The 25,296-nt window shown below is 39.9% G+C and overlaps 1 protein-coding gene across 8 annotated transcripts in view; it reads right to left on the bottom strand.

Moving 5' to 3' along the window:
* LTBP1 (latent transforming growth factor beta binding protein 1) overlaps positions 1 to 25,296 on the bottom strand; it is a 399,760-nt gene that overhangs the window by 35,885 nt on the left and 338,579 nt on the right. For 5 of the 8 annotated variants that reach the window (XM_039250305.1, XM_039250308.1, XM_039250309.1 and 2 more), the window contains 2 exons: positions 11,031 to 11,156; positions 7,427 to 7,570 (listed from right to left, as the gene is read on the bottom strand). In XM_039250305.1, coding sequence (XP_039106236.1) covers positions 7,427 to 7,570; positions 11,031 to 11,156 — 270 coding nt within the window. The remainder of the gene's footprint in view (positions 1 to 7,426; positions 7,571 to 11,030; positions 11,157 to 25,296) is intronic. The other 3 variants (XM_039250307.1, XM_039250310.1, XM_039250313.1) reach the window with 1 other exon arrangement.

Raw genomic sequence — 25,296 nt, 5'->3', positions numbered from 1 at the left:
ATTGGGATCAATTGCCATCAGTTCACTCAAACACGGACATCTCCTTAAAAACTCAGATATTATTTTACATACCATAATAGCAAGTAAAAACTTTCATGAAAGTAAAACCACGGTTTGGTAATTAGCAAATTCTTCTATGCTCTCCGAATGTGGGAAGAAACCTGATCCAACTTTTTACCTGCCCCACCCCACCCCCCCCAACAAACGAGCATGTTTTCCTTAGCCTTACCTACATTTATAGTATAGATCCATTACAAATACACAGTAAGACCTCAGGAGTTTTATGGCATTTTACAATGTTTGCCTTTTCAGTACTGTGGCTGTCTTTTTTTTTTTTCCTATAGAAGGTCTTTTTTTCTAATCAGAAATTATTTTCAAAAAACTCTCTCAATGTTAATTTATTTTACAGGTTAACTAAACACATTAAATGTAAGGCCAAATGTAACAGTTGAATGATATTATATGTGGTTTCCTGCCTTTAAAAAAGTGTGTACCTACATAAAAACCTGTAGAGGACCTCTCTAAGACGAGAACAAGAATGCTCTTTGAGTTCAATTGTCAGAATCATGAGGATGATTTACATGTGTCCCTTGACAACAGGGAAACCCTTTTATTCTTCTGTTCTACTTGGTATTTAACCAAAGCATATGAAGGAACCACCCCCATTACAAGTATACAAGTATAAAGAGATAATTCCTCATTCAAGTGTGGCCCCCATTCTATCTCCGATAAAATGAATCATTACTTTAATTCTACAGGACTAGGTGGGAATGAGACAGTGAAATACAGAAGGGATACATTCTCAAAAGTCGAGAGGCAATTTGATTCACGAGTTACTGAGTGTCTGGCACAGGCGAGGCAGTGAGCCAGGTTACAGGGGATGCAAAGATGAATAAGGCAGAATATTAAGGGTCCTACCACCATGCCAATGGCTTTGGACTTCATGGTGTAAGCAGCAGTAAGCAGCTGAAACTTGTGATGAGCACTGAGTGTTATATGTGGGTGATGAATCACTAAATTCTACACCTGACACTAGGTGTTGCACTGAGTGTTAATGAACTGGAATTTAAATAAAATCCTGAAAAATAAAAGTAAAACCAGACTCATGTTTTGAAAACATCAACTGTGGCAACAGCAAGGAACAGGAATCAATGGAAGAGGCTGGAAGGAAGCTACTGCCACGGTCCAGGTAAGAAATGTTGAAGGACTGGCTCAGGGCAGTGGTAACACAGGAGCAGGGAGAGCTCTAAAGAAGACTGTTCAGGTAGAAGTGACAGAATGTTCTGGAGGCTTGGATGAATGGGGAGAAAAATGAAGGTATGATGTCAGGACTTCTGGTACAGATGTTTGGCAATTAATGAGTGAACACAGGTTAGAGAAGGGATGGTAATGAATTTGGTTTTGGGATAATTTCAGGCAGATACACTGACAAGACATCCTGGAAGAAAGACCCAAAAATAGGCAGCTGGAAATAGAAGTTTGGCTCTAAGGACAGAGGTGGAGGCAGAAGATATAACTTGGCAGTCTGTATCATGTAAGTAAGAGCTGACTCAGAAGAGGATTAAATATCCCAAAGAGAAGGATAGAGAGTAAAAAGAGCCCTAAACATGCAACTCCCCGGGACACTATTATTTAAGGAATGGGCAGCGGAAAAAGAGTCTGAAAACAAGAACGAACAAGACCAGACCAAAAGGGAGGAGGATGGGGGAAGAGAATGTCCGAAATCAATCAAAGGGAACGCCGGGGGAGGGAAGATGGGAAAACACTGTCAGGTGTTTCATGAGAAGGACTGAGCAGTGAGATGAAGGGCTTCATTCAGCATGTAGGCACTCTCTGCTGACCCAAGGGAAAGATGCTTCACGTAGACGAGCCTGAGGGCCCTTGGATCAAACGAGGGACAGTTTTGTGGAGGTAGGTGGAGCCTAGATGTCCCCATCAAAGAATCTGGAGGCCACCATGGTGACAGAGATTAGTGGTGCCACTGCGGGGAATTTTCGTTTTTGATACATTTTTGTATTTGCCAATTTTCTGAGAAGAATACGCATTGTTTTAAATAAAATAACATGCATTATTTTTTTTAAAGAAGGAAGCCAATTAAAAAATGTTTATTTATTTATTTTGAGAGAGAGATGGAAAGAGCCTGAGCAGGGGAGGGGGAGAGCGAGAGAAGGGGAATGAGAATCTCAAGCAGTCTCTGTACACCTGATGCAGAACCCAACACAGGGCCCGATCCCATGAACCGTTAGATCATGACCTGAGCCAAAATCAAGAGCCGGAGCGACTGAGCCACCCAGGTGCCCCAGGAAGCCAATTTTTAGAGGCTGGAGTCATGGCGTCCTTGGCCTTCAAAAGTGGAATGGCAAAGTGGAAAAGATCCCGGGGTTGGGTTCCCACATAACATTAGCTGTGGGACCTTCCCTAAGGAGGACATTTAGAGCTGCTGCTTGGGCCTTGGCTTCCTGACAGGTAAATACAGGAGCTGGGCTAGAAAACCATGGAAGTGCTTCCTAGCTGTAGAAGCCTAGACCCTACCGTGTGATGTGAGAATAAACTCTCAAATACATTCGAGAAAAATGAACATTTAAGAAAATGCTGCAATAAACTGCATAAAGAACAATTCTTTTATGATGCAAATAATCACGCCAGTTTATGTTGTATAATTTCTGATCTCGTTTGTTTTTCTTCAAGTGAGGAACACCTGCCTCGATGATACCATGTATCTTTTTGTGTTCTTTTCCTTATACCTTCTGTTTTAAAAATAAACTCGGTTAAACTCCGTTCGCAGTCTCCACTGTGCACCAATTGAGACAGAGAGCAGCATTTTGTGGGTAAGGCTTGAAGGCTGCAATTGCCAAGACCACATATTTACTGCTTCGTTTAGAATGCCTGAGGACATAAAGTTTTATGGAGCAATTATCACAGGCACTGAGGAAATAAAAGCATCAGGCTATATTTCATATCCATACCCTCTTCCATGTGATGAGTGGCACAGCCAGTTTTTAGTTCTTTCTATTGCAGGTGCCTTCAGGCAATGGATGGCAATGTAAATCAGTGGCCAAAGGCCCAGGCAGTGAAAACCATTAGACTGATCTAAAAAATATTAGGTGGGAGCCAAGTAGTAGTTTAGAAACAAAAATCAAAGGACATTAATCAAAGGTACTTTAAAGGCCACCTGGTACAATTTCTTGCTGGGAAGTGGGTGTCCTTCTGCCAGCGGGTACCCCACCTGTTCAGGGATACCTTCAGGGAAACATCCGTAACTTCATGGCCATTACCTATCCCTAACTATTGGAAAATTCTGCACACTGATCTGAAAGCTGCCTTCCTGACATCCCCCCGCCTTGGCTCCAGGTCTGTCCTCAGTACGATACCACCGTGGACTATGCTACTGCTCACTGGTGGCATACCTTCTGTCCTGGGGAAATTTTACAGCTTAGTAAGAGTGTGACAACCTATCTTGCAAATTCATCTTCCCTTTCCAAATTACTTTTCAAGAAGGATGAGATCGGAGCTGTTGATCTACCATGTATACAGTGAAATGAATCTGAATCTTTGTTTAAAAACTCTTTAAATTTGGTATAAGAAGTTTCGTTCTGTGCAAAGGCAGATCCTTTGATTGGAATAGGATATAGACTCTTTTAATTGGCCTCCATTTAACCAACGTGTTGTGCTAACCCATGTTCTCCTGCCCTCAAAAAGCACACTGGCCTGTGCCCACAGCAGGTGGAATGCTCCCACTCTCACATGCTGAGCAGTATGATGACCGAGACTCAGCTGTGTTATTCTCAAACATTCTGTGCCAGTGTATTAATTATTGTAATTACATAAACAGCATATACACCAAGAAGGTATGAATTGAGAAGAGTTGTTTACAGAACAAGTTAAAGGTTTAGTAAGACTAAAGTTGATTCAGTCAATGGAATGCTATCAAATTAGGTGTGGATAAGACCACCGTAGGGGCGCCTGAGTGGCTCAGTGGTTAAGCGTCCGACTTCGGCTCAGGTCATGATCTTCCGGTTTGTGAGTCTGAGCCCCACGTCAGGCTCTGTGCTGACAGCTCAGAGCCTGCAGCTACTTCAGATTCTGTGTCTCCCTCTCTCTTCCCCCTCCCCTACTCATGCTCTGTGTCTCAAAAAGAAACATTAAAAAGACAACTGTACAAAAATTTAGCAAAATGATAAAAATCTAGAGCAATTTTATACTCACGTACCTGGCAAAGGCCTTTAAATTCTTCCTCCCTTTAAAGTAGGTGGTGGAGATCATGCCTAATGTAGTTTATGCAAAACAAGACATGCAGGGCTCTTAAGAGAGGACTTCTACTCAAAACAAGGCCTTGGCCCACCTTCAACAGTTGGCAAATGAATGTACCTTTATATGCTTTAAGTTAAAATTTAAATATTTAGAAACTATATTATTGTTTTCAGGATTCCTGGCTTCAATCGCCTTTTCAAACAGCAGGTCAATTATTGGCACTGATGAAGTTGGGCTGAGAAGTATGTTCCTGCAGTTTATAGCTGGTCTGCCTCTCAGGACCCTGAGAGAGAATCGCTCAGATGAAGAAGATGTCATTACAGACAATCTTAAGACTGCATATAATCAGTTGAAGTTTGCCAAGAACTATGCAAATTGAGGTATGGTAGTCAGAGCTGCCAGGAACAATATAAATTAGTCAGATTATACTGACATGGACCAATAAAAACAACTGGCTATGTACAGTATTTAGCAGAAGCCAGGGAAAATATGTAAGAAACCATAAATGAAAAGATTAGATACAAAGAGGAAGGAGAAACTATGTATCTATTGGCAGATTTATGGAGCTGAGTATTCAAAAAGAAGTTCTTTCAAAATGCAGGACAGTACTTAGTGAACTCTGACTGAAAGAATTTTCCAGAAAGAGTCAGTCAGTCAGTGAGAGAGCAAGGACACTAAGGGAGGAAAAAAGACAAAGCAAATGTTAGGGACTTTATTACAGAAAAGCTTAAAAATAGGAGATGAGGAACAAGGCTTACAAAACGAATCACTATAAAATTTTAAGCAGCAGTTTAAACATTTTTTTTTCAAGTTTCTTTACATATTCTGAGAGAGAGAGAAAGAAGGTAGAGAGAGAGGGAGAGAGAGAGAATCCAAAGGAGGCCCCACACTATCAGCGCAGAGCCTGACGCAGGCCTCGAGCCCATAAACTGTGAGATCATGACCTAAGCCAAAATCATGCTCAACCAACTGAACCATCCAGGCTCCCCTAAGAAGCCGTTTATAATGAACTACACCAGTTCACCAAATATGGTTCAGATGGGCTCACGATCTTAGTAAGGTACTATTAATCTCCAAAAAAAGAAAAGAACAAACTTTAGGATCCCAGACATTTACCTAAACTCAATCTATGTGAAGTGAATGAACCACTCCTTGATGTTGCTAAAACATTCCAGCAAAAAAATACCTATCTAGGAAAAAAATAGTTAAAAAGTCTACCATTTCAGAACAGATCATAAAAGGATGAGAAAGAGATATCACTTAAGTAGTTGGATTATAGCTTATAATTTTAATACTTCATATAGTACTTTGCCATTAACCAAGGCCTTTTACATATAGGATTTTTTTAAAAAATCATATAATTTTGTGAGGTAAATAAAACCCTCACAAAAGGGTTTGGAGTGAGAAAACCAAAACTCATAAATGTGGAATGATATGCCCAAGCTTACACAGCTGGAAAACAGCAGACCACCATGGTCATTCCTATTTAAGTATTACAAGAAGTTTGGAAAATGAAGGAAAAGACTAAAATTTCCATTAATTCCAATGATTATCTTTAAAAAAAAGTTTTAGGTTTTATTTATTTTTGAGAGCAAGAGAGATAGAGTAAGAGCGGGGAAGGGCAGACAGAGAGAGAGAGAGACACAGAATCTGAAGCAGGCTCCAGGGTCTGAGCTGTCAGCACAGAGCCCGATGCAGGCCTTGAACTCACAGACCATGAGATCGTGACCTGAGCTGTAGTCTGATGCTTAACTGGCTGAACCACCCAGGTGCTCCTCGAATTATTATCTTTTTTATGTGTCCTCTTCTTCCCTCGCACCACAGACTGTAATCAATGGAACCGTCCATTTTGTGACTTAGCATTGTCTTATATGCATTTATCTATACTACCTATTGTTCATAGGAATCATTTAATGAGTGTATGATATGGTGATGTGAATTATTTTAGTCAAATGCTATAATACTATAATAATAATAATAATAGTACAATACTGTAATATTTAAGTCAAATACCATACATTCACCATAATACTATGGGTGAGGTCCTCCTTTATGGAACCAAAGACAAATAAGAAAAAGATGGCTACTTAACCAATCACATTATGGGCCAGCCAGGTTTTTGACTGTGTGTTTGTTTTTGCTATTTTAGGAACAACTAAGATGAAAAGCCTTTTCTCTACGGCTCATGTGTCACAATGGTGGTCAGTGGAATGAGGAATAACCACTCCCTCCAGTAATACTTCACTTCTTCCCCTTCATAGGCACTGTTTTTTAATTACACACTGTATTGTTTTTTCATGTAATTCTGTAATTCTGCACCCTCCCTTTCTATATCAAGTAATTAAGAAGAACATGTATAGGTGAAGACAGTTTTTAAATTTCATTCCCTATGACTTGCAAAGATGGTTATTTCATATACAACAAGTGTACCCTGTTGAGAAGCAGGGAGAGCTCTCTTAGAAGCATGGATAAAATCAACCGAGATTGAGCAAGAAAGTCAAATGGCCAATGTTTCATTTTATTTGGCTCTCAAATGATCATATGGTCTTTTGCTTTCCTTAAAATACAACCAGGCTATAGCTACATGGCACAAGCTAAGAGAGTGATCTGGAAGTTGATTAATTTATCTGGAAAACCATCAGCTCTCCATTTCAATTCATGCCCTGATGACACAGACTAAATCAAATTTTAAGCAAATGCAAACACAGCCACTCTCTGGGCCAATTTCTGAAAAAAACACCTTAAGTATTCCAAGTGGAAGTCTTTGTAGATCCTACGAGGCCTATATGTTGCTTTTAATTTAGAGAAGTGTCAAGACACGTTTCTCTGAGGGCCAAGAAAGAAAGATTATGCAACCTAACGAGATGAATCCATATTAAACCCTGAGTTGATGGCTCTGAGTTTTAAGCAATTCCCAGTGAATGTTCTCATCGTTTTGGATCCTTCACCCTACACATGGCGTCTCTGGGTTGGAAAGCACAAGAGAGGCCATCTAGCTCAAAAAGTCATCACTGACCACATCCTAATTCACTGATATGGCAGGCTTGGAGAAAGCATGGAAGCTTCCAGCGACAGCAGTGTGCCAGAACATTCGGTTATTTTTTACCTCACTCCCAGAGTGTCTGGCCCAAACCTGTGTAGGTACAAGTCCCCAAGAGGAGCCACTGTGACTTACCTTCTGAGGCCCGGGAGCGGCACTGCCCGGTCATGGGGCTATATTCCTGGTTCTCATCAGCACACACACATAGGAAAGACCCTTCCACGTTTTCACAGAAGGCTTCACCACACACCCCACTGAGCAGCTCGCATTCGTTCACATCTGGAAAAGGGAGCACAGATCAAATCAGAGGTGTGCCTCACTCCTGACAGCTCTGTTTTACCAGCTGTGCCAGGGCTAGTGGTGGCCTCTGGTCACAAATGGTCCTCAGGAAGCAATCAAACCCTTCTATTATTCTGGGGAAGGGGCTCCTGACGGCTAGGCTGCACACTTTGGATTTGTGTAAAAGGACCATGAAAACACAAAGCTTCCAAATTCCAATTCCTCTTTAAAGGAATCAAGCATCACACGTACACTCTGACCACTTAACTTTCTCTTCCTTGATTTTTTGACATAATGTGGTCTTAAATAACATGGCAATGTACTCTCAGTTTTAAATTCAAGGAAAATTAGCAAAACTGGCACTTGAGAAATAACATTTCTTTCATTCATTAAAAAAAATTGCTTTAAATCTGCTCATATAACTGAAAATACAGTTCTCTAGCTGCCAAAATGCCCATAATTTTACAACTAGAATTCAGGATGTGTATCCCTTTGGGGAATAAAGGAAAGACCCCTGTAAATATTTGCCAGTGTACATTAATCATTAGCATGCCAATAACTTATCACTGACTGCACCTTTAAAAATTCTGTGGGTGTTCCACAGTGTAATTTCTATTTTGCTAAGTGTTTTTCATCTGTACTTTATACTTAATTAAAACACAGTCCAGGAATCTACTGAGTACATTTTATTCAATATTATACAAACACATAGCCCTAAAAAAGGCTGATCCTAATGTTCAACCTTGCCCAATACTACCTTTTACCTGGTCTCCTTCAAAGAAATGTTATTAGTGAATGCCCAGTTCAACAAAGTACCTGACTTGACATCTGAAATGCTCATGTATTTTATGCATTAAACATGTACAAACATCAGCTTTCATGAGCGCATTCTGAGATGGTTTATACAAAGTTAAATATTTGAGCAATTACCCAAATCATTCAGGGGAAAAAAATCTTATTTTTACCTGCTATACTCAGTTAATTGGACAAAAAGTTTATGTATCTTGACTTATTTGGATAATTACCTCAGTTTTCCATTTCACTTTGTATATAAACAGATATAAACCTAATAAGCTGGGTTTTGCTTATGAAAAGGTATTATAACATGAAGGAAAGCAGAGAGTTGGCATATTTAATCAACCCAGACAGTCATAATTTAGACCAGAAAAACTGACTTCAGAAATGTGCCAGTTCATATTTATCAATTTGGTAAATGTCAAATAGAACTTTCTACTTTCTAACTTACATTCTTTACATGACTATTGACATCTCTCCCACCAGGGTAAATTTACTCAATCCAAAACTATTTTCTAATTTATGCCTATGGGCCAGGCACTGGGGGAAATGATGGCCCAACTCCTGTCTTCATGGAGCTTAGAGTCAAGTCAGGGAAATCAACCATATCATCTCACAGGCCACAACAGATGGAGCAGCAGACTTTAGGTGAAGGGGTGGGTTAGGGAAGAGATATAGGAGCCAAGTTCCAACTGAAGGATGAGTATGTCAGCAGAGCTAGCAGGGGGCTGGGGAAGTGGGGGTGCAGGCAGGGTCCAAGCAGAGGAAACAGCATGGCCAAATTTTAGTTTCAGGGCTGATTCAACTCTTAAATTCTACACAACATCCAGCATGAATAGGTGCTCAGTTAATATTCTTGAGAGTGAATGAGCAAATAAAATGACACTTATGGAGCCCAATGAAATGACAACAAATATTCCTCCTCTAATGGCGGTGTTTTGTGGGCTGAAACAAAATGTCAAGATGGGTTCAGTGGGCTCATCTGACTGGTTCGAAGTGAACATTAGTTGGGGGCTCAGGAGCTGCACAGAGTCAGTGGTCCAACACCTGATATCTCATCAGGTAACAGTTAAAATTTACTGTGCACACACAAGAGGCCAAACATTAGTCCCAGGCAGGGGAGAGAGGCAGAGAAGGTTCTCAACCATAGGATCTTGTGGTCTTGGAGAAGGTGGCTAAGGCAGTATACACAGACAATTCCCCCAAAGTGTGTAGGTACTATGTGTCTGCCGAAAGTATGCTGGAAGCAGAGGGAGGGGTCAGAGCTGAGCTAGAGAGAGACAATGGAGCAGGGACAGTGTCTGGGAGGAGAGCAGAAGCATCTTCAGGAGTAAGTAGGATGAGCCCCGGCTCAGGCAAGGGGAGGTCGGGAGGGGCACACAACAGCCCAGTAACTTCACAGCTGCGAGAACAACCACGAGCAGTTGTAAAAGGTGCGAAGGAGGTGGTGAGGCTGAGAAGTGGGAGCCAGATCACATGACCTGTGTACTCAAAATATTTAGACAATTTTTATTGGCTGTATTTTAGCGCAAAGGAGATTAAAGCCAGTGTCGGAACTAGCAATTATGACGGTGTTGGTTTGAAAGCAGTGACTGCTCAAGTGAGCGATTTCATCACTAAACCTCCAAATTGATTTTGCTTTCCCCATTTAATCTGGACAGGAAATGAATTAGTGCTTTGAATTGCAGATGTTCAAACTAAGAAGTTGCTGACTCCTCCTCAGACGTTATCTGCTGTGAAGAGAACAGAGTAAGGGTAAAGAAAATGCCCGGTTGTCTGTAGTGTTCTGAATTTAACCTTTCTTCTTTCTCATTTAATGGCTCTCATTGCAAATGTTTCCCAATGAATGCTATTTAAAGAAATCAGAGCTGGGGTGCCTGGGTGGCTGCGTCGGCTAACTGCAGCTCAGGTCATGATCTCCTGGTTTGTGGGTTTGAGCCCTGTGTCAGGCTCTGTGCTGAATGCTTGCTCAGAGTCTGGAGCCTGCTTCAGATTCTGTGTTTCCTCCTCTCTCTGCCCCTCGCCAGTTCGCGCTTTGTCTCACTGTCTCTCAAAAATAAATAAATGTAAAAAAAAACCCTTTTTTAATTACAAAAAAAAAAGAAATCAGAGCTGATCAGAAAATGAAATACGAAATATGTTGTCTATATGAGCATGGGCTGGACCCTGTTCTAGGACATCTGATGATATTCAAGATTCCTTCCAGCTCTGTCAGTCCCAGGCAGACTGAAGAAATATAGTTGCACGACCCAAAGCATCATTTTACGGGTGTCATTCCTGGAAAATGAAACTCTTGCCAACACTTTGCCTTAAATGCACTGCCTCGGGAGGTACATCTTGAAGACAGACAAGCTACACCACACACCAGACTATTTCCTGTGCAGAAGGGACTCTTCCAGAAGGGCTCCGTACTCGCAGCTCAGAGTCTCAACACATGTTCTCTTTTTTAATATACGTGAAATTCCAAGTTCTGCTTCTCTAGTTCTTAATGTCCTGAGCAATTTCAGAAGCCATCCTTCTGCCAAGCCCCAAACTGTGTGACAAAATCAAATGATGAATTTTGCTCAAATTACCTTGTTTATTACAACCTCTCCTGCTGGTGATTACATTTCATTGGGGGAGACGGAATGTGAAACACGTTGGGGAAAGAAATCTAAAAACTCACCCACACACCCTTGCCCATCCTGTGGGGCCTGAAAGCCCTGATAACAGAGGCAGCGGAAGGAGCCAGCCGTATTGTCACAAAACCCGTGACTGTCACAAACAGTGTTGTTTACACATTCATCAATATCTGCAAAAAAGACATTTGACATCAGACACAAAACACAGACTGACAAACACCAGATATTAATGGAGAGACAGAGGCGCTCAACATACCCCGGTTAGCATGAGATGATCGTGTTTACACAGAATGAACTTCTAAAACATTTTACATGTCAATAAAATGTTTTCATGAAAATATCTTCATAGACAAATGTTGGGCTCTGTGAGAAAACATTTACTTTTCCCCAGGAAATGTTTTCAAATGGAAATGACTGCTATAATTGCCATGATCAGTATTTTCTACATGTTTTCTATCCTTTATTTTCAAGAAGAGAATACTCCCCTGCAGGGGAAAGGTGTGAAAGTGTGGTCACCTTTTTGGATCGCGGCCCACATTCACACTTCTATCTGCAGAGGTGGAGGTCCAACAGAAGCCCTGACTTGCCTGGCTATTGTTCACTCAGCCCTAGAGATGACCTTGGTCAAGTCTCAACAGCATTCCCAGGAAGGGAGGAGCGATGGAGAGGGGGTAAGGAGGAAGAGGAGGAGGAGGCAGGGGTGGGGCGGGGGAGAGGGAGACAGACAATCTGATGAGTTCAGCAGCCTAACCAGCCAGTCTTATTCACAAGAGAAGATTTCCGTCATGAAGTTAGAGTCATTTAAGGTCCTAAACGTCGATGCTGCTCCAACTGACTAGCGGTGGCCGACTTGTAAATTCATTGTGTTCTCTATAAACATGATAGAAAGTGGTCCTGAGCCTTTCTTTCCCCAATAAAAATGTTCTCATAAAAGTGATGTCTCAATTACAGATTTACAAACAGACTTTCAGATACACTTCTTTATCATTACAGTGACTAATTTACTTCTTTTCGTTCTCATCTGCCTTCTCCTTCTTACTGGTGCAATGCACGCTAAAACTTGTTGGGTTCTGTCCTCTCTGCCTCTGGATTACACGGTCCTAAAATACAGGCTTTTGGAGAAACAATTAAGAAAATGCAATTACTTCATCCAAATACATGGGAACATAGCAAATGATTTTAAAAAATGACAAGTAGCCCTTGACAGAATTTAGTTTGGAGGAGCTAAAAACACTGACCTTTCCTCTTTCTCACTTTTCTTTAAAGTTTCATTTATTTAAATAATCTCCACACTCAACATGGGGCTTGAACTCATGACCCTGAGATCAAGAGTTGTGCATTCTTCCAATGAGCCAGCCAGGCGCCCCTGCTCTTTCTAAATTTGTTAACTCTGAGTCAAATGTTCTAGAAGAGAGAGATGAATGCAATAATTATTTGGTGGCTGTCTCATCTCCAACATAATGAAGCATAAGGTCAGAGACTGGCTCACTTTTGAATTGTAAAAAGCGAGTGCCTACCCACTTTTCCTAATTTTCTCAATGCAAACAGAGCTGTCCCTTCTCCTTTCAAGGGCAAAGCTCCTTCTCCAGCCCCTTACCAGTCTCTCCTCCTCTAGTCCTCCCTGTTCATTCTTCTCTAGCATCCTCAGTTCCTCCTCCCCTCACCGACTACAAAAATGTTAACATTTCAAAAAAAAAAAATCAGGTTAAAATCTCTTGGAAAAGCATTCACTTACCAATGACGTCACCTACTGTGCTTTTCCGTTCATTCTATTGTTGCAAAATGTCTCACAAGTACTATCTACACACACTGCTTTTGTTCCTCACATATCTTATCAGCAAAAAGAAACTACAGTAACCAAACTACTACTAGTAACATTGGTATACTCCTAAATTTACTGTGACGACTCAACAAAATAACGTGTATGAAGTGCTTATAAACTTGCCTGGCATGTGACTATACAGACCATACAGGCCAACCATTATTATTACTATTATTTCTCCTCCTCTTCCTTCATGACCTGCAAACTCACTTTCTTCCTCTTTATTCCAAAAAACTCCTCTGAGAAAGGCCACCAATGGCTGACCTATCAGTAAATTTGACGGTCATTTTCCAGTCAGTCATCACCATTATCCTTGATTTCCAAGGCTGGCCAACTGCCGCCTTCAACTGTCTCTTTCCATATCCCACAATAGAATATTATTCTTGTTCGACTTTAAAACTTTTTTAATATTTATTTTTGAGAGAGAGAGAGAGAGAGACAGAGCATGAATGGGGGAGGGGTAGAGAGAGAGGGAGACACAGAATCTGAAGCAGGCTCCAGGCTCTGAGCTGTCAACACACAGTCTGACATGGGGCATGAACTCATGAACTGTGAGATCATGACCTGAGCCAAAGTTGGACGCTTAAACTGACAGAGCCATTCGGGCGCCCCAATTCTTGTTTGACTTTTAACCGCTCTGGCCAGCCCTTACCCTTTCACAGCCTGGAGGTGGGTCTGCCAGGGCTTGGGTCTCCCTAGGACCTGCTGTTTCCTCAGTGCTGCTTCATTCCACCCTTTCTACACAATGTGGACTTCAATTACCACTGTCCTCAGAAGGAATCCCATAGCTAAATCTCCAGCCGGAAGATCCTGCTTCTTCTTAATCATTCCCATTTCATCTTCTGGTATTATCTCCAACTTATCAAGCCCAAAACCAAATTCACTGTAGTCCTCCTAAATGACACTTCCTGAGCTTACTGACAAATCTCTCGGATTTCTGTCCTTGTTTTTTTGCCTCCAACTCTTACCTCAACTTAAGCCAAAAGCTAAATGACATTATTTCACATCCAAAAAAATGAATCTCTCCTGCAACATCTAACACAAAGATGCCATGCGATAAATCTGTTCTGATGGGTTTCCAAAGTCTGCATTAGGCTACAATATATTGACTGATCACAACCATAGGAGTAACTAACTACATAGTATCATCAAATCACTTAACACAGGCCGCTGCTAATTTTAGACTTACGGAAATGGTAATTGTCTAAGAGATTATTCATTGAGTCACAGGATTTAAGGGCTGGAAAGAAACTCAGAAATCTTTCACGTTACCAATTATATACTGATGACTCCCCAGTCTCTCTCAAAGGTTGACCTCTGTCCTTTTAAGACCATTTATTTGATACTATGGGACATTTTCATGATAAATGAACTTACTATCACCCTCCTCGTCATCTTCAATTCTCCTATATTCTCTTTATCAGAGACTCCAACCAGTCACTCGAGCCAGAAATCTTGGGACCATGCTTCCCTCTCTCCTCTGCCCCATCCCTCCCCATCATACCCTCTTATCTATCTTCCCCACACTTCTCATTGCCAGTCTTGCCCTCCCTCTCATCCATTCTCCGCCAACTGCAAACCTGTCAGGGAGACTCCCTTGCTCCGAATATGCAGTATCTCTTCTCAGTCTGAGGACACCAACCTCTCTCCTTGGCCGAGCACAGAGGACCCTTCCTCCTCAGGCTCCTGGCTAAACGTCCAGCCAGAGTTCTTAGCCAACACTTCCTTCCCAGTTTATGCTCCAGCCCTCTCAGCATACCAGAGTTTCTGGAAAACCCTGTGGTCTTTCATTTCTCACGGACTTGGAACCCCTCACTCCCTGCCTCTAAAAGAAAGTCTCCCCATTATCTGCTTTGCTCAGAAACTCTTCCAGGCTAATCAGGAGTCAGCCCAAGGGACACCTCCAATGCAGCAGACTCCAGGGTCCCTCCTCTCGGCTCCCAGAGCATTTTGTGCCATTGCTATGCCCATCAAGGTCACTTTTTGGGGTGGAGAACCTTCTACTGAATCTTACCAGTAACTCAGTGCCTTACTTAAATGAGACTGTAGATAGCAAAGAGGGAGGAAGGAAAACCAGCGTCTAAAAATTTGGCGGCTTTGCAGTCCAGATTCTTCTTGCAGTCCAGAAGTAAAATCTTTTGCTTTCCTTTTTATTAATCCTGTGCAGTTACAGCAGATGATGACTTCGTGTTAATGACCACCAGCTCAGGAACTGAATAAGTGACCTTAAGGTAAACGAGTCCTGAAATGGTTATGAATTACTGGGCGCCTTGCAGTCTCAGACTTAATGTACTGGTGATTAACACACAGAAAGTTTAGATGAGCAATATTTTGGATTTGAATGAATAGGAAAAAATAACGTGGAATGCCTGGAGACGAGCTCTTCAGCAACTCATATTTTATGAAAATGATACGCTCTAACTCTCCACAGTTTCATGTTTTCAACAAAGAGGTGAGGTAATAGCTTAATAAGAAGACAACATTTGTTTTACTTCTCTAATGACCTGTATAAAACAACATTTCATTAGAGCTCTCTTTGATGATGTGAGCACTGAGACATTTTTCCACTGTTAGCTCTGTCTGTGAACAGTTAGAAGAATGGCTATAATTAAGATAAACTCTATAAAAATAAAACTGTGTTAGAAGAGAAGCCCTAGCAAGATGCAAGCTTCATTAAATGAACAAGTGAAAGCCATCGTGTTTTGTTGAAGTTGATTTTTGAATACAAAACTCAATTTTGAAAGATGCTAATAAGACATGTTTTCTCTCTGGCCATTCTATTAAATTACTGAAACCAGTTCTGCTTAGACATCTGTAAGAGCCATACATGGTATTATCACCAGTCATATTGTCTACCAGAAGACTGACAAAGAAATGACTGTCCAGAGACCTCTCGATAGGCAACCCCGATGAATTAGTTATGCTCCCTGTAAGAATTGCTTATTTCTTGTGTGAGTTTTTTTTTAATTAATATTTTACAGAGCAAGGCAGATATAAATATCATGGATATAAATTCAAGAAAAAATGACACAGGCCAAGGAGAATGGATCACTGACATGAATTCTCTAATAACAAGATTAATATAAATGTCAGAAAGAGAAACAGAGCATCATTCTGGATGACTGGAACTACCAGTGGATCATTTTTCAAGTAGCAATGCTGTCAATGATGGGATAGGCCCACACTGTGAAGGTCTTAACTTCTGACCATTTGGTAGATCTATTTTTCTTGTCCATATGCTTTTTACTTGGTACAATTTCTCAACAGACCAAAGCTTTTCAAAATCTACTAATTATTATCAGGGATTTTATATAAAAGAGCAGAACTCCAGCCACATTCCTCAAATTCCCAAATAAAGGTATCAATAAAGTATACTTGGTGTCACCTTTCTACTTCGGTAAAGGCAACTATGAAATAAGGTGAAAGTATGGAAAAGAGGCATGATTTTCTAAATGGTAAACCTTCTTTACCCACTGGAAAATTACAACTACATTCAAAGACCTCAACAACTAAATTCCTAATAAAACCTCAATGATTCCATTCGATGTTCTGTACTATATCTCTCCAAGTATGGGTATGGGAAGAAAGGAGTATTTGTGTATATTTTGTCAATGAAATTATTTGGTTTTCTTCCTCTCAAAAACACTTGTCAGCTTCTTGTGCTGCTTCTTTCTTAACATGCCCTATCTTTGTTTTATTGACTTTCTCTTTCTTTATCCTGAGTAATACACAACTACCATGGTGATGGCTATAAAAGGCCAGGATGAGAGGACAAACAGAACCAAACCGTGAGTCCAACAAGCATAGTGGAGTTTTTTCACTACAAAGATGGAAGTCAGGACACACACTTTTCGACTTAGCCCTCACTGATGTGCATTTTAATCAAGTATCCCCTCCTCTTGTCAATAAGGCCTGAACATTAATTACCATCATACTTGAAACCTAAATATCCAAGGTACCGTAGGTCCTGAAGAGGTGATTTTTCTGGCACACACTTGCAAGGTAGGCCCATCAAGCACCTAAGTTGTTGTAGCCATGGGAAATCCCAGAGCCATGTCTACCATTGCTGCTCTTTGGATTTCTTTATAAAAAGAAATGACACACAATTTCAGTCCATGGCTTCCTGACCAACTGCAAGTGGTTAAATATTTAGTGCCAGAATCTTAGGAAAATAAAGCCCAAAAAGTTGGGGGGGGGTGGCGCTTACCCTGGAAGGGATGGAGGGTTCCTGCTTCAGGGGAAATGCAACCTTCATACTTCTTACTGAGAGGAACGGAAGCCGACTAGGAGACAGTAAATCCCAGCCAAGAAGTGGGATTGAACAATGTTAAATCAGCTGAATAGCTGCCCAAAGGAATTTTAAAATGGCATGGCTGCTGGCCCAAAAGAGATTAAGGTCTCTCTCACAGCAGAGGAGAGAAGCCAGGATTAAACAGAAGAGGGGTGCAAGGCCTAAAGAAAAAAATAAAATTTAGCCAATAGGAAATTAAAAACTGGATTTGGAGATGGTCCAGACAATACAATAGGATATGGAAAGAGACTTTTAAAAAAAGGTCCACTGAGGTCTGGCAACTTCAACGAAGCTGAAGAATATGGGCCTTATGGGTTATGGAAAATAACTTTGTTCTGGTAAATGGGTTGAGCCAGAAAGCAGCAAAACGACGTCCTTGTGCAGAGAGTGACTGCCATGCCGTCACTTGACAGTGAAGGGTGGGCCTTGATGATCACAAGTATGTCCTGAAAGCTAGTAGCCTAAATTAAGTGACAAGAAAAGACAGAGGTAGCAAATTATACTTCAAATTCAACTTGCTAGTACATAAATTCTAGAAAACGAGGCTAGCCCATGAGAGGTCATTTTCTTCCTACTCCTAAAACTCACTGCTTGAGAAAAGATGTACTTAAGTTTTTCTTTAAACATTACCCAGAGAAGCCTCCCATATGATTTCTGGAAACAGCTAGAAGATCCAGAGAAAGTAAACCAAAACTGTGCTCTGATTTTAATCAACTATTATGTGGACCATGGATATTCACCATTCACAGTTAAAGACATCCAAAGGAAAACCACTCTAAAATCACGAACATCATCCCAGTCCAAAACCATGGGACTCAACCTTAATTACCTCCCCATATCCAATCATCACACTCTTCTCCATGCTCTCCCCTCCTCTCAGCCATATCCAGAACTTCCCGGTCTCTAATCTGAATTCCCACAGTGGCATTCTAATGGATTTTGTACTTTCAGCCACTCAAAATCCACTCTCCATAAGACAATAATTAACCTATGGAGGGGCACCTGGGTGGCTTAGTCGGTTAAGTGTCCGACTTTCGCTTAGGTCATGATCTCACGGTTTGTGGGTTCGAGCCCCGCGTCGGGCTCTGTGCTGACTGCCAGCTCAGAGCCTGGAGCCTGTTTCAGAGTCTGTCACTCCCTCTCTCTCTGACCCTCCCCTGCTCATGCTGTCTCTCTCTCTCTCCTAGAAACAAATAAAACATAAAAAAAAATTTAAAAAAAATTAACCTATGGAAACAGTCCAATCAAATAATTCTCTGCTTAAACCTCTTCAGTTTTTTCCATGGAAAATAGAAAGGCCCTTGACATACGGCCTCTGGATCACATCCATAGTTGGGTTCTCAAGATATGTGTTTTTCTAGCTGGCCCCTATCCCCTTCTATTCCTTTCCTCCTTCCGTCTCTATTTGGGTCATTCCATCAGGATCAAACATTTCCAGTTATCTTAAAAATAACCAAGATCCTCCCTGTATATAAGCCCTTTACCTAGAATCCTATTTTTCACCCTTTTTAATAATCAAGGTTCCAGACCTTTCTACACAAGCTGTGTCTACTCCATTAGTTCTCATACATTCTTGGGTAGCTCCCATATACACTGATCCACTGAAATGACTGTTAATAAGGTACCCATTTAATAAAATCCAAAGGATTCTTTTTGACTGGTACCTTCAGAGATCATTCAGTGGTATTTAATACAGGTGACTACTCTCTTCTTAAAGTACTCCCTTCCCTTGGATTCCATGGTCCTATATTCTGCTGGGTTTCCTCTTAATCCTGTGGCCCCTCACACATAGCCTCTGTCTTTTACTTTACTCCTAAACGTTGCTGTTTTTCAGGGCTTAGTCCTAGATGCTCTTTTCTTCTCATTCTGTGATCTCTCTTGATGGCCTTATCCATTCTAACAGCTTCAAATACCATCTATATCTGATGACATCCAGTTTATATTTCCAGCCTAGACTTCTCTTCTAAGCACTAGATCTAAATTGATCCAATTGCTTGCCTGATACACCCACATGGATATTTGGTGGACAACTCTAATAAACCCTAATTATAACTGTGATCTTTAAAAAAAAAAAAAAAAAACTGCTTTGTTTCTACCCCATCAGCAAATAGTACCAACAAATACCTACTTGCTAAATCCAGAACCAGAGAACTAATTCCATTTCCATTTCCAAACAGCACCCTGGGTGATGTGCATTTTATATACGGTAAAACCTTGGATCGTGAGTTAGTTGTTCTACTAATGTCTTGCAAGACGAGTAGTCCATGATGCCGAATGATCACAATTAAGTCAATGGTTTTCTCTCTCTCTCTCTCCCCCCCCCCACCCCATGCTTGGATCATCTCCCATGCTTGGATGACTGGTCTAAGGCCACAGTGTTTGGCAGAAACCAGTGATTTTTCAGACTATCGGAAGGCGCCCACGACTAGCACTAGTGTATTTTTTTCTCCCTTCAAAGCACCTATAAGCAGTCCTGGCATGCTGTTCCCTACCTGCCATCCCCACCCCACTCTCCCGACACATAATTCACTCTTTAGAGCTCAGCTCAAATGCCATTTCGTAAGACATCCTTTAGATAAAAAAAAATTAGCTTCTCCCCCCCCACCCCCGTCACGGACTTTTTCCTTGCCTTTATAGCAGCTGTAATGGTTTGTGGTCACAGGTTGTCTGGAAAGCTTATTTGTGTTATCTACTGCTTGCCCCAGGCACATGCACATCCTAGAAGTCTCTAGGTCTCCACCATATCTGTCCTGCTCACCACTACATGCCTATAGCTTGGAACCAAGTCTGGCATGTAACAGGTGCAATGGCAACATCCAGCATATTACTTGTTTAATATGAAAGCAAGCAAGGCTTCTGCAATCCAGCCTTTGCCTACCTCCTTAGCTATCTCTTATTTATCACTTTTCTCCAGTTCACATGTTCAACTGAAGCTAATTACTTAGTGGTCCTCAACCTACCCAGTATTTCAAGTCTCCAAATCCTAGCCTGTGGCATTTAATCCACCAGGACTCACTTTCCCTGCAGCTCCTTGGTCACATTTTTTCCTAGGGAACCTTCGTCTGCCCCCCAAGCCCTTCAAGGCTCGGCTGGAGCCTCTTGGAACCTTTTGACCCAACGCTGTGTTGAAAAATGTGCCTCGTCACATAGCCTCCTCCTGCCCCTCACTTTACACGTAGGAAGACCCTAAAAAGATGGCACATCACATCATCACCCAAAGCTGAGCCACTCACAGGGGGACGATAACCACTGAAGGGGCGGGGCTGGGCTAGAAAAACAGCTGCTGACACAGCCCTTTTCCATTCCTTCAAAAGCAACGGTCACATTAAAGCTGCGCGGAAGTTTAAAAAGGTGAGTTTATAATGCAGAAAGTGGTATCTGAAATTTTCAGGGGTGAACTTGAAAAGCTGTTCTAGGATGAAGAGAAAAGAACTGAATGGTAAGAAAATATTCATTTCTGTACCCTGGAGCATGAAGGAGTTAAATATAAAAATAACGCCACAAAGATAAAATACTCTAAAAAACAGGAGGATACGATTGAGCACAATACAAATTTTGGCAAAGTAAAAAGCTGATAAAGATATAACAGCATCATAAAATTAAAAAGGCAAACAAAAGAATGGAGGACATATCCATAAGGCATTGATAAATCATTATTATCTTTAATACACATAAGAAAAACACAAACTCTACCCACATAGGCAAAAAATATTTCACAGAAAATGTAAATAAAGAAGCTAATTTCACTAAGAACAAATGCACATTAAAATGAGACATTACTGGAGCATCTGGGTGGCCCAATGGGTTGAGTGTCTGACTTTGACTCAGGTCATGATCTCACAGTTTGTGGGTTCAAGCCACGCATCATGCTCTTTGCTGTCAGCGCAGAGCCTACTTTGGATCCTCTGTCCCCCTCTCTCTCCTTGCCCCTCCCCCATCCATGCACACACACATTCTTTCTCACTTTTTCAAAAATAAACATTAAAAAAATGAGATATTATTTCCTCCTTATCAAATTAACAGAAAAACAGGAACATGAGTTTCTTGAGAGTGTCAAGAGCTGAGTCTCACTGGGCAGTGGTGGAAGCAGAAACCATCAGGACATTTCTGGAAAGTAAGGTAGTCCATTTATTGTTAAGACACATAAAATTGTCAATATCCTTTGATCTTGTATTAAGTGTCTTATAAGCTAGTCTAAGGATATGATCATTGATGAAAATAAACGTTTACATACAAGTGTATTCACAGAGCATTAAATAGCAATGACAACAAAGGAAACAGTTTATATCTCCATAATTAGGAAGATACTTTTACAAATACATGGTATACTAATGTTATGAAATTATGTGGTCATCAAAAATTTATTTTCAAAGGGATTTAAATATCAAAAAATATATAAATACTATAATGCTAAGTGAAAAAGTAAAGATAAAGACAGCCACCAGGGCGGCTCAGTTGGTTAAGCCTCTGACTCTTGATTTTGGCTCAAGTAATGATCTCACCATTCATGGGTTAGAGCCCTAAGTCAGGCTCTGTAGAGCCTTCTTGGGATTCTCTCTCTCCCTCTCTCTCTGCCCTTCCCCTGCTTGCATGCTCTCTCTCTCTCTCTCATTCTCTCAAATAAATAAACTTAAAAAAATAAAGATAAAAAGTAGAAGATCTTATTTTAATACTTAAATACTGAAGACTCTAAAAAAGAAATAAGCCCAACATTAACTAGTTGGTAGATAAATAACTTTACACTTGCTAGCATTTTCTAAATTTTCTACAATGAGCATGTTAGTCTTAAAAACAGAAAAATTATATAGTTGAAAACAACTATTTGAAGATACCAAAAATAGGAAATTCTTTTATGAAAGTATACCCAAGTATATGCTGCACTCTAACTAGAAAAAGCAAATGAATAAAACTGTATATACAAAAAGTAGAATATTCAGTTATTCGAAAAAGAATTAGAAAACTGAAAACATTAAACACGTCTTCCAACTGACAAAAAAATAGAATGTCTTATTTTAAAATAAAGTAGTTTGCTTGAAATGATAAAAATTACATGAGAAAAATGCTGCTAATTATTAACAATAGTATACACATATTTTAAATTTTAAAAGCCACAGTACATCTCAATAATTGCAGCTGCAACTGAAATCAAGCAAACAAAAAAAAAATAATGCTTTTTCATCTAGCCAAGTTTTTTTGTTTCTTACACACAAAGCTGTATTTGTTTAGTTTTCAAAACTTCTGGAGACTGCCCAAAAGCACACATTTCTGAACATTAATTCAGACATTCTGTTGAATGAAAAGTAAAAACACTTTAGGCCTAATCCCTTCCTCCAATACAAATGGTAAATTCCCAGCTGTAAATATTTTCTACTGAAGACTGACTTTTCTATGGTATATAGTTAAGTATTGTATACAATTTTGCTTTTTATTATGTGAAAAAAGACCTTGGACCAGTATGTTACAGATCCCACACTTATTTTCTTTTCCTTTCATACACTGTTGAGGTAAAAATCATAGGGAAATATTCTCCAAAAAATATGTATAAAAAAAGCAGGGTAGGAAGGGATTGATATAATAATAAATACTCCAAAAGGCGGCCAAAAGCAAAAACAAAGGAAAAAGAGATGAGACAAACGGAAAACAGAGAAAGGTATAGATCTGAACCCTCCAATACCAGTCATTATGGTAAGTGTATGTAAACTAAATTCTCCAATTAAAAGACAAGGATTGTCCATTTGGATTAGCAAAAAACCACACTATTCTGCTTACAAGAAAAAGGCTCTTTCAAAATAAGAACATGGAAGTGGGAAAAGACAAACCATACAAAATCTAATTGAAAGAGGCATATGTAGCTATACTGGTAAAAGACAAAATGGATTTAACGCTTAGATGCACAGGGAGAGACAAACAGGAACAAAGGGTCAATACATCAGGAAGACACCAAAATTTTTGTTTTAATTCCACAGGCAGATACTATAGAAAACAAAACCCAGGAAACTAAAATCAGAAACAGATAAATCTCCATAATAATGGGAGATTATAAAACACTGCTTCAGTAAATTATGCACTAAGCAGACCAAAACAGTAGGGATACATGATTTAAACAATTTACAAACTGGGCCCTAATTAACATATACAGATCCAACTGCAAAATAGACATTATTTTCAAGTACACAAGGAATATTTACCAAAACTGGCCACATTCTGCATCATAACAAATTCCAAGGATTGATATCACTGAAAGTATGTTTTGTGGGTAGAGGGGTATTAAGATATAAGTAACAATGAGGTGCCTGGGTGGCTCAGTCAGTTGAGCATCCAACACGGCCTCAGGTCATGATCTCAAAGTTCCTGAATTTGAACCTGACATTGGGCTTACTGCTGTCAGCACAGAGCCTACTTTGGTTCCTCTGTCCCCCCACCCTACCCCCCCGCTCCTCCCCTGCTTGTGCTCTATCTCAAAAATAAAGAAAACATTAAAATACATATATATAACATATTAAAAATTCCCCAAATGTCTGGTTCTTAAACAAAATATCTCTAAATAATTCACCAGTTGAAGGGAAAAAAATGACAATGGATTCATAATACTTTTATCTGAATAGCAAAAAACATATCAAAACTTATATATGCAGATAAAGTCAGTCTTAGAAATACATAGCTATAAATATATATTAGAAAAAATATATATATATGATGGGAAAGAAAGTTGAAAACCCAATGACCTAAGGATCTATCTCAAGAAGACAGAAAGACAAATGAAACCCAAAGAAAGGATAAATATAAAGGCAGAAAATTAACATAATAGGAAACAAAGAAAAATTGACAAGTTATTTTTTGCAAAAACTAACACCTATAGGCAGATTGAGAACAAAACAGGGGCACCTGGGTGGCTCAGTCTGTTAAGAGTCAGACTCTTGATCTTGGCTGAAAGCAAGATCTCGCAGTTTATGAGTTAGAGACTGGTGTCGGGCTCTGCACTGGCAGCATGGAGCCTGCTTGAGATTCTGTCTCCCTCTCTCTGCCCCTCCCCTACTGGTGCTGACTTTCTCTTCTCTACTTTCTCTCTCTCTCAAAATAATAAATATACTTAAAACAAAAGAACAAAACAAAGCACAAAATAGTAAATAAAAAATGAAAGCCATCACTAACACATTCTACAGACATTAAAAAGAGAGTTACAAAAGATATTATGAATTGGAAATTTTACCTAAAATGGGTAAGTTCCTTGAAAAATAAATTTAACCAAAAGTGTCACAAAAAGTAAAAAAAACAAATGTTACTTTATCTTTCAAAGAATTCTTAACTGCAATTTTAAGCCTTTCATAACACCACCCTGCCCCCCAACACACACACAAAAGAAAATTAAAAACTTCCAGGCCCAAATGAGTTTGCTTGTGAATTCTTCAAGGAATTTGAGAAAAGGACTCACATCAATCAAACACATAACTTTTCCCAAAAAACCCAGAGGCGGCACTTTCAAAGTTATTCCATGAAATCATAACCACCTTGACTCTACAACTTCATAAGAACATTAAAAGCAAGGTTAATTTTAATTTTAATTAACATTAAAAGATTAAAGGTTAATCTATCTAATGAACACAGATGCACATATTCTCAACAAAATGTTAGCAATTTGACTCCAGGGATATACTATATAAGGAGGATACTATATGAGACTGTTGGATTTATTATAAGAACGCAAAAGTATTTTTCCCTAGAAGAAAAAAAAATCAATATGGCTTGAAAGTATACGTGATGGTAGGCTGTGGAAATACCATCTTCAGCCATGATTTACAATCACGTGTCAAAGATACTGGGACAAGAGGGTGTCGCCTGGGGTCCAGCATGGTAGGTCTGAATTCTCAGCCCTACATTACTTATGCTTAAACTGCTACACAGAGAAAAATAAACTTTTATCTTGTTTAAGACAAATAGCAAAAAACAAAAACAAAAAACAGTCCATGCAGTTCCACATTAAAAGAAAAAAGGAGAAAATACAATTTAAAAAAAGAATACAGTTATTTCAACAGATGCAGGAAAAGCATCTGTGATAATTCAAAACCATTCATAATAAAGACTCTCATCAAATCATAAATAGGAGGGAATTTCCAGAGAGTATATATAAAAACAGCCTATAGCAAACATCAAAGTTGAAAAAAAAAAAAACATTCAGTGCTTTTTCTGAGATCAGGAA

Source organism: Hyaena hyaena, unplaced genomic scaffold (assembly GCF_003009895.1).
Source record: "Hyaena hyaena isolate Hyena2069 unplaced genomic scaffold, ASM300989v1 scaffold_362, whole genome shotgun sequence".
NCBI classification, from domain to species: Eukaryota; Metazoa; Chordata; class Mammalia; order Carnivora; family Hyaenidae; genus Hyaena; species Hyaena hyaena.
The sequence above is the reverse complement of the archived record's forward strand: the minus strand, read 5'-3'. Positions and strand labels throughout refer to the sequence as shown.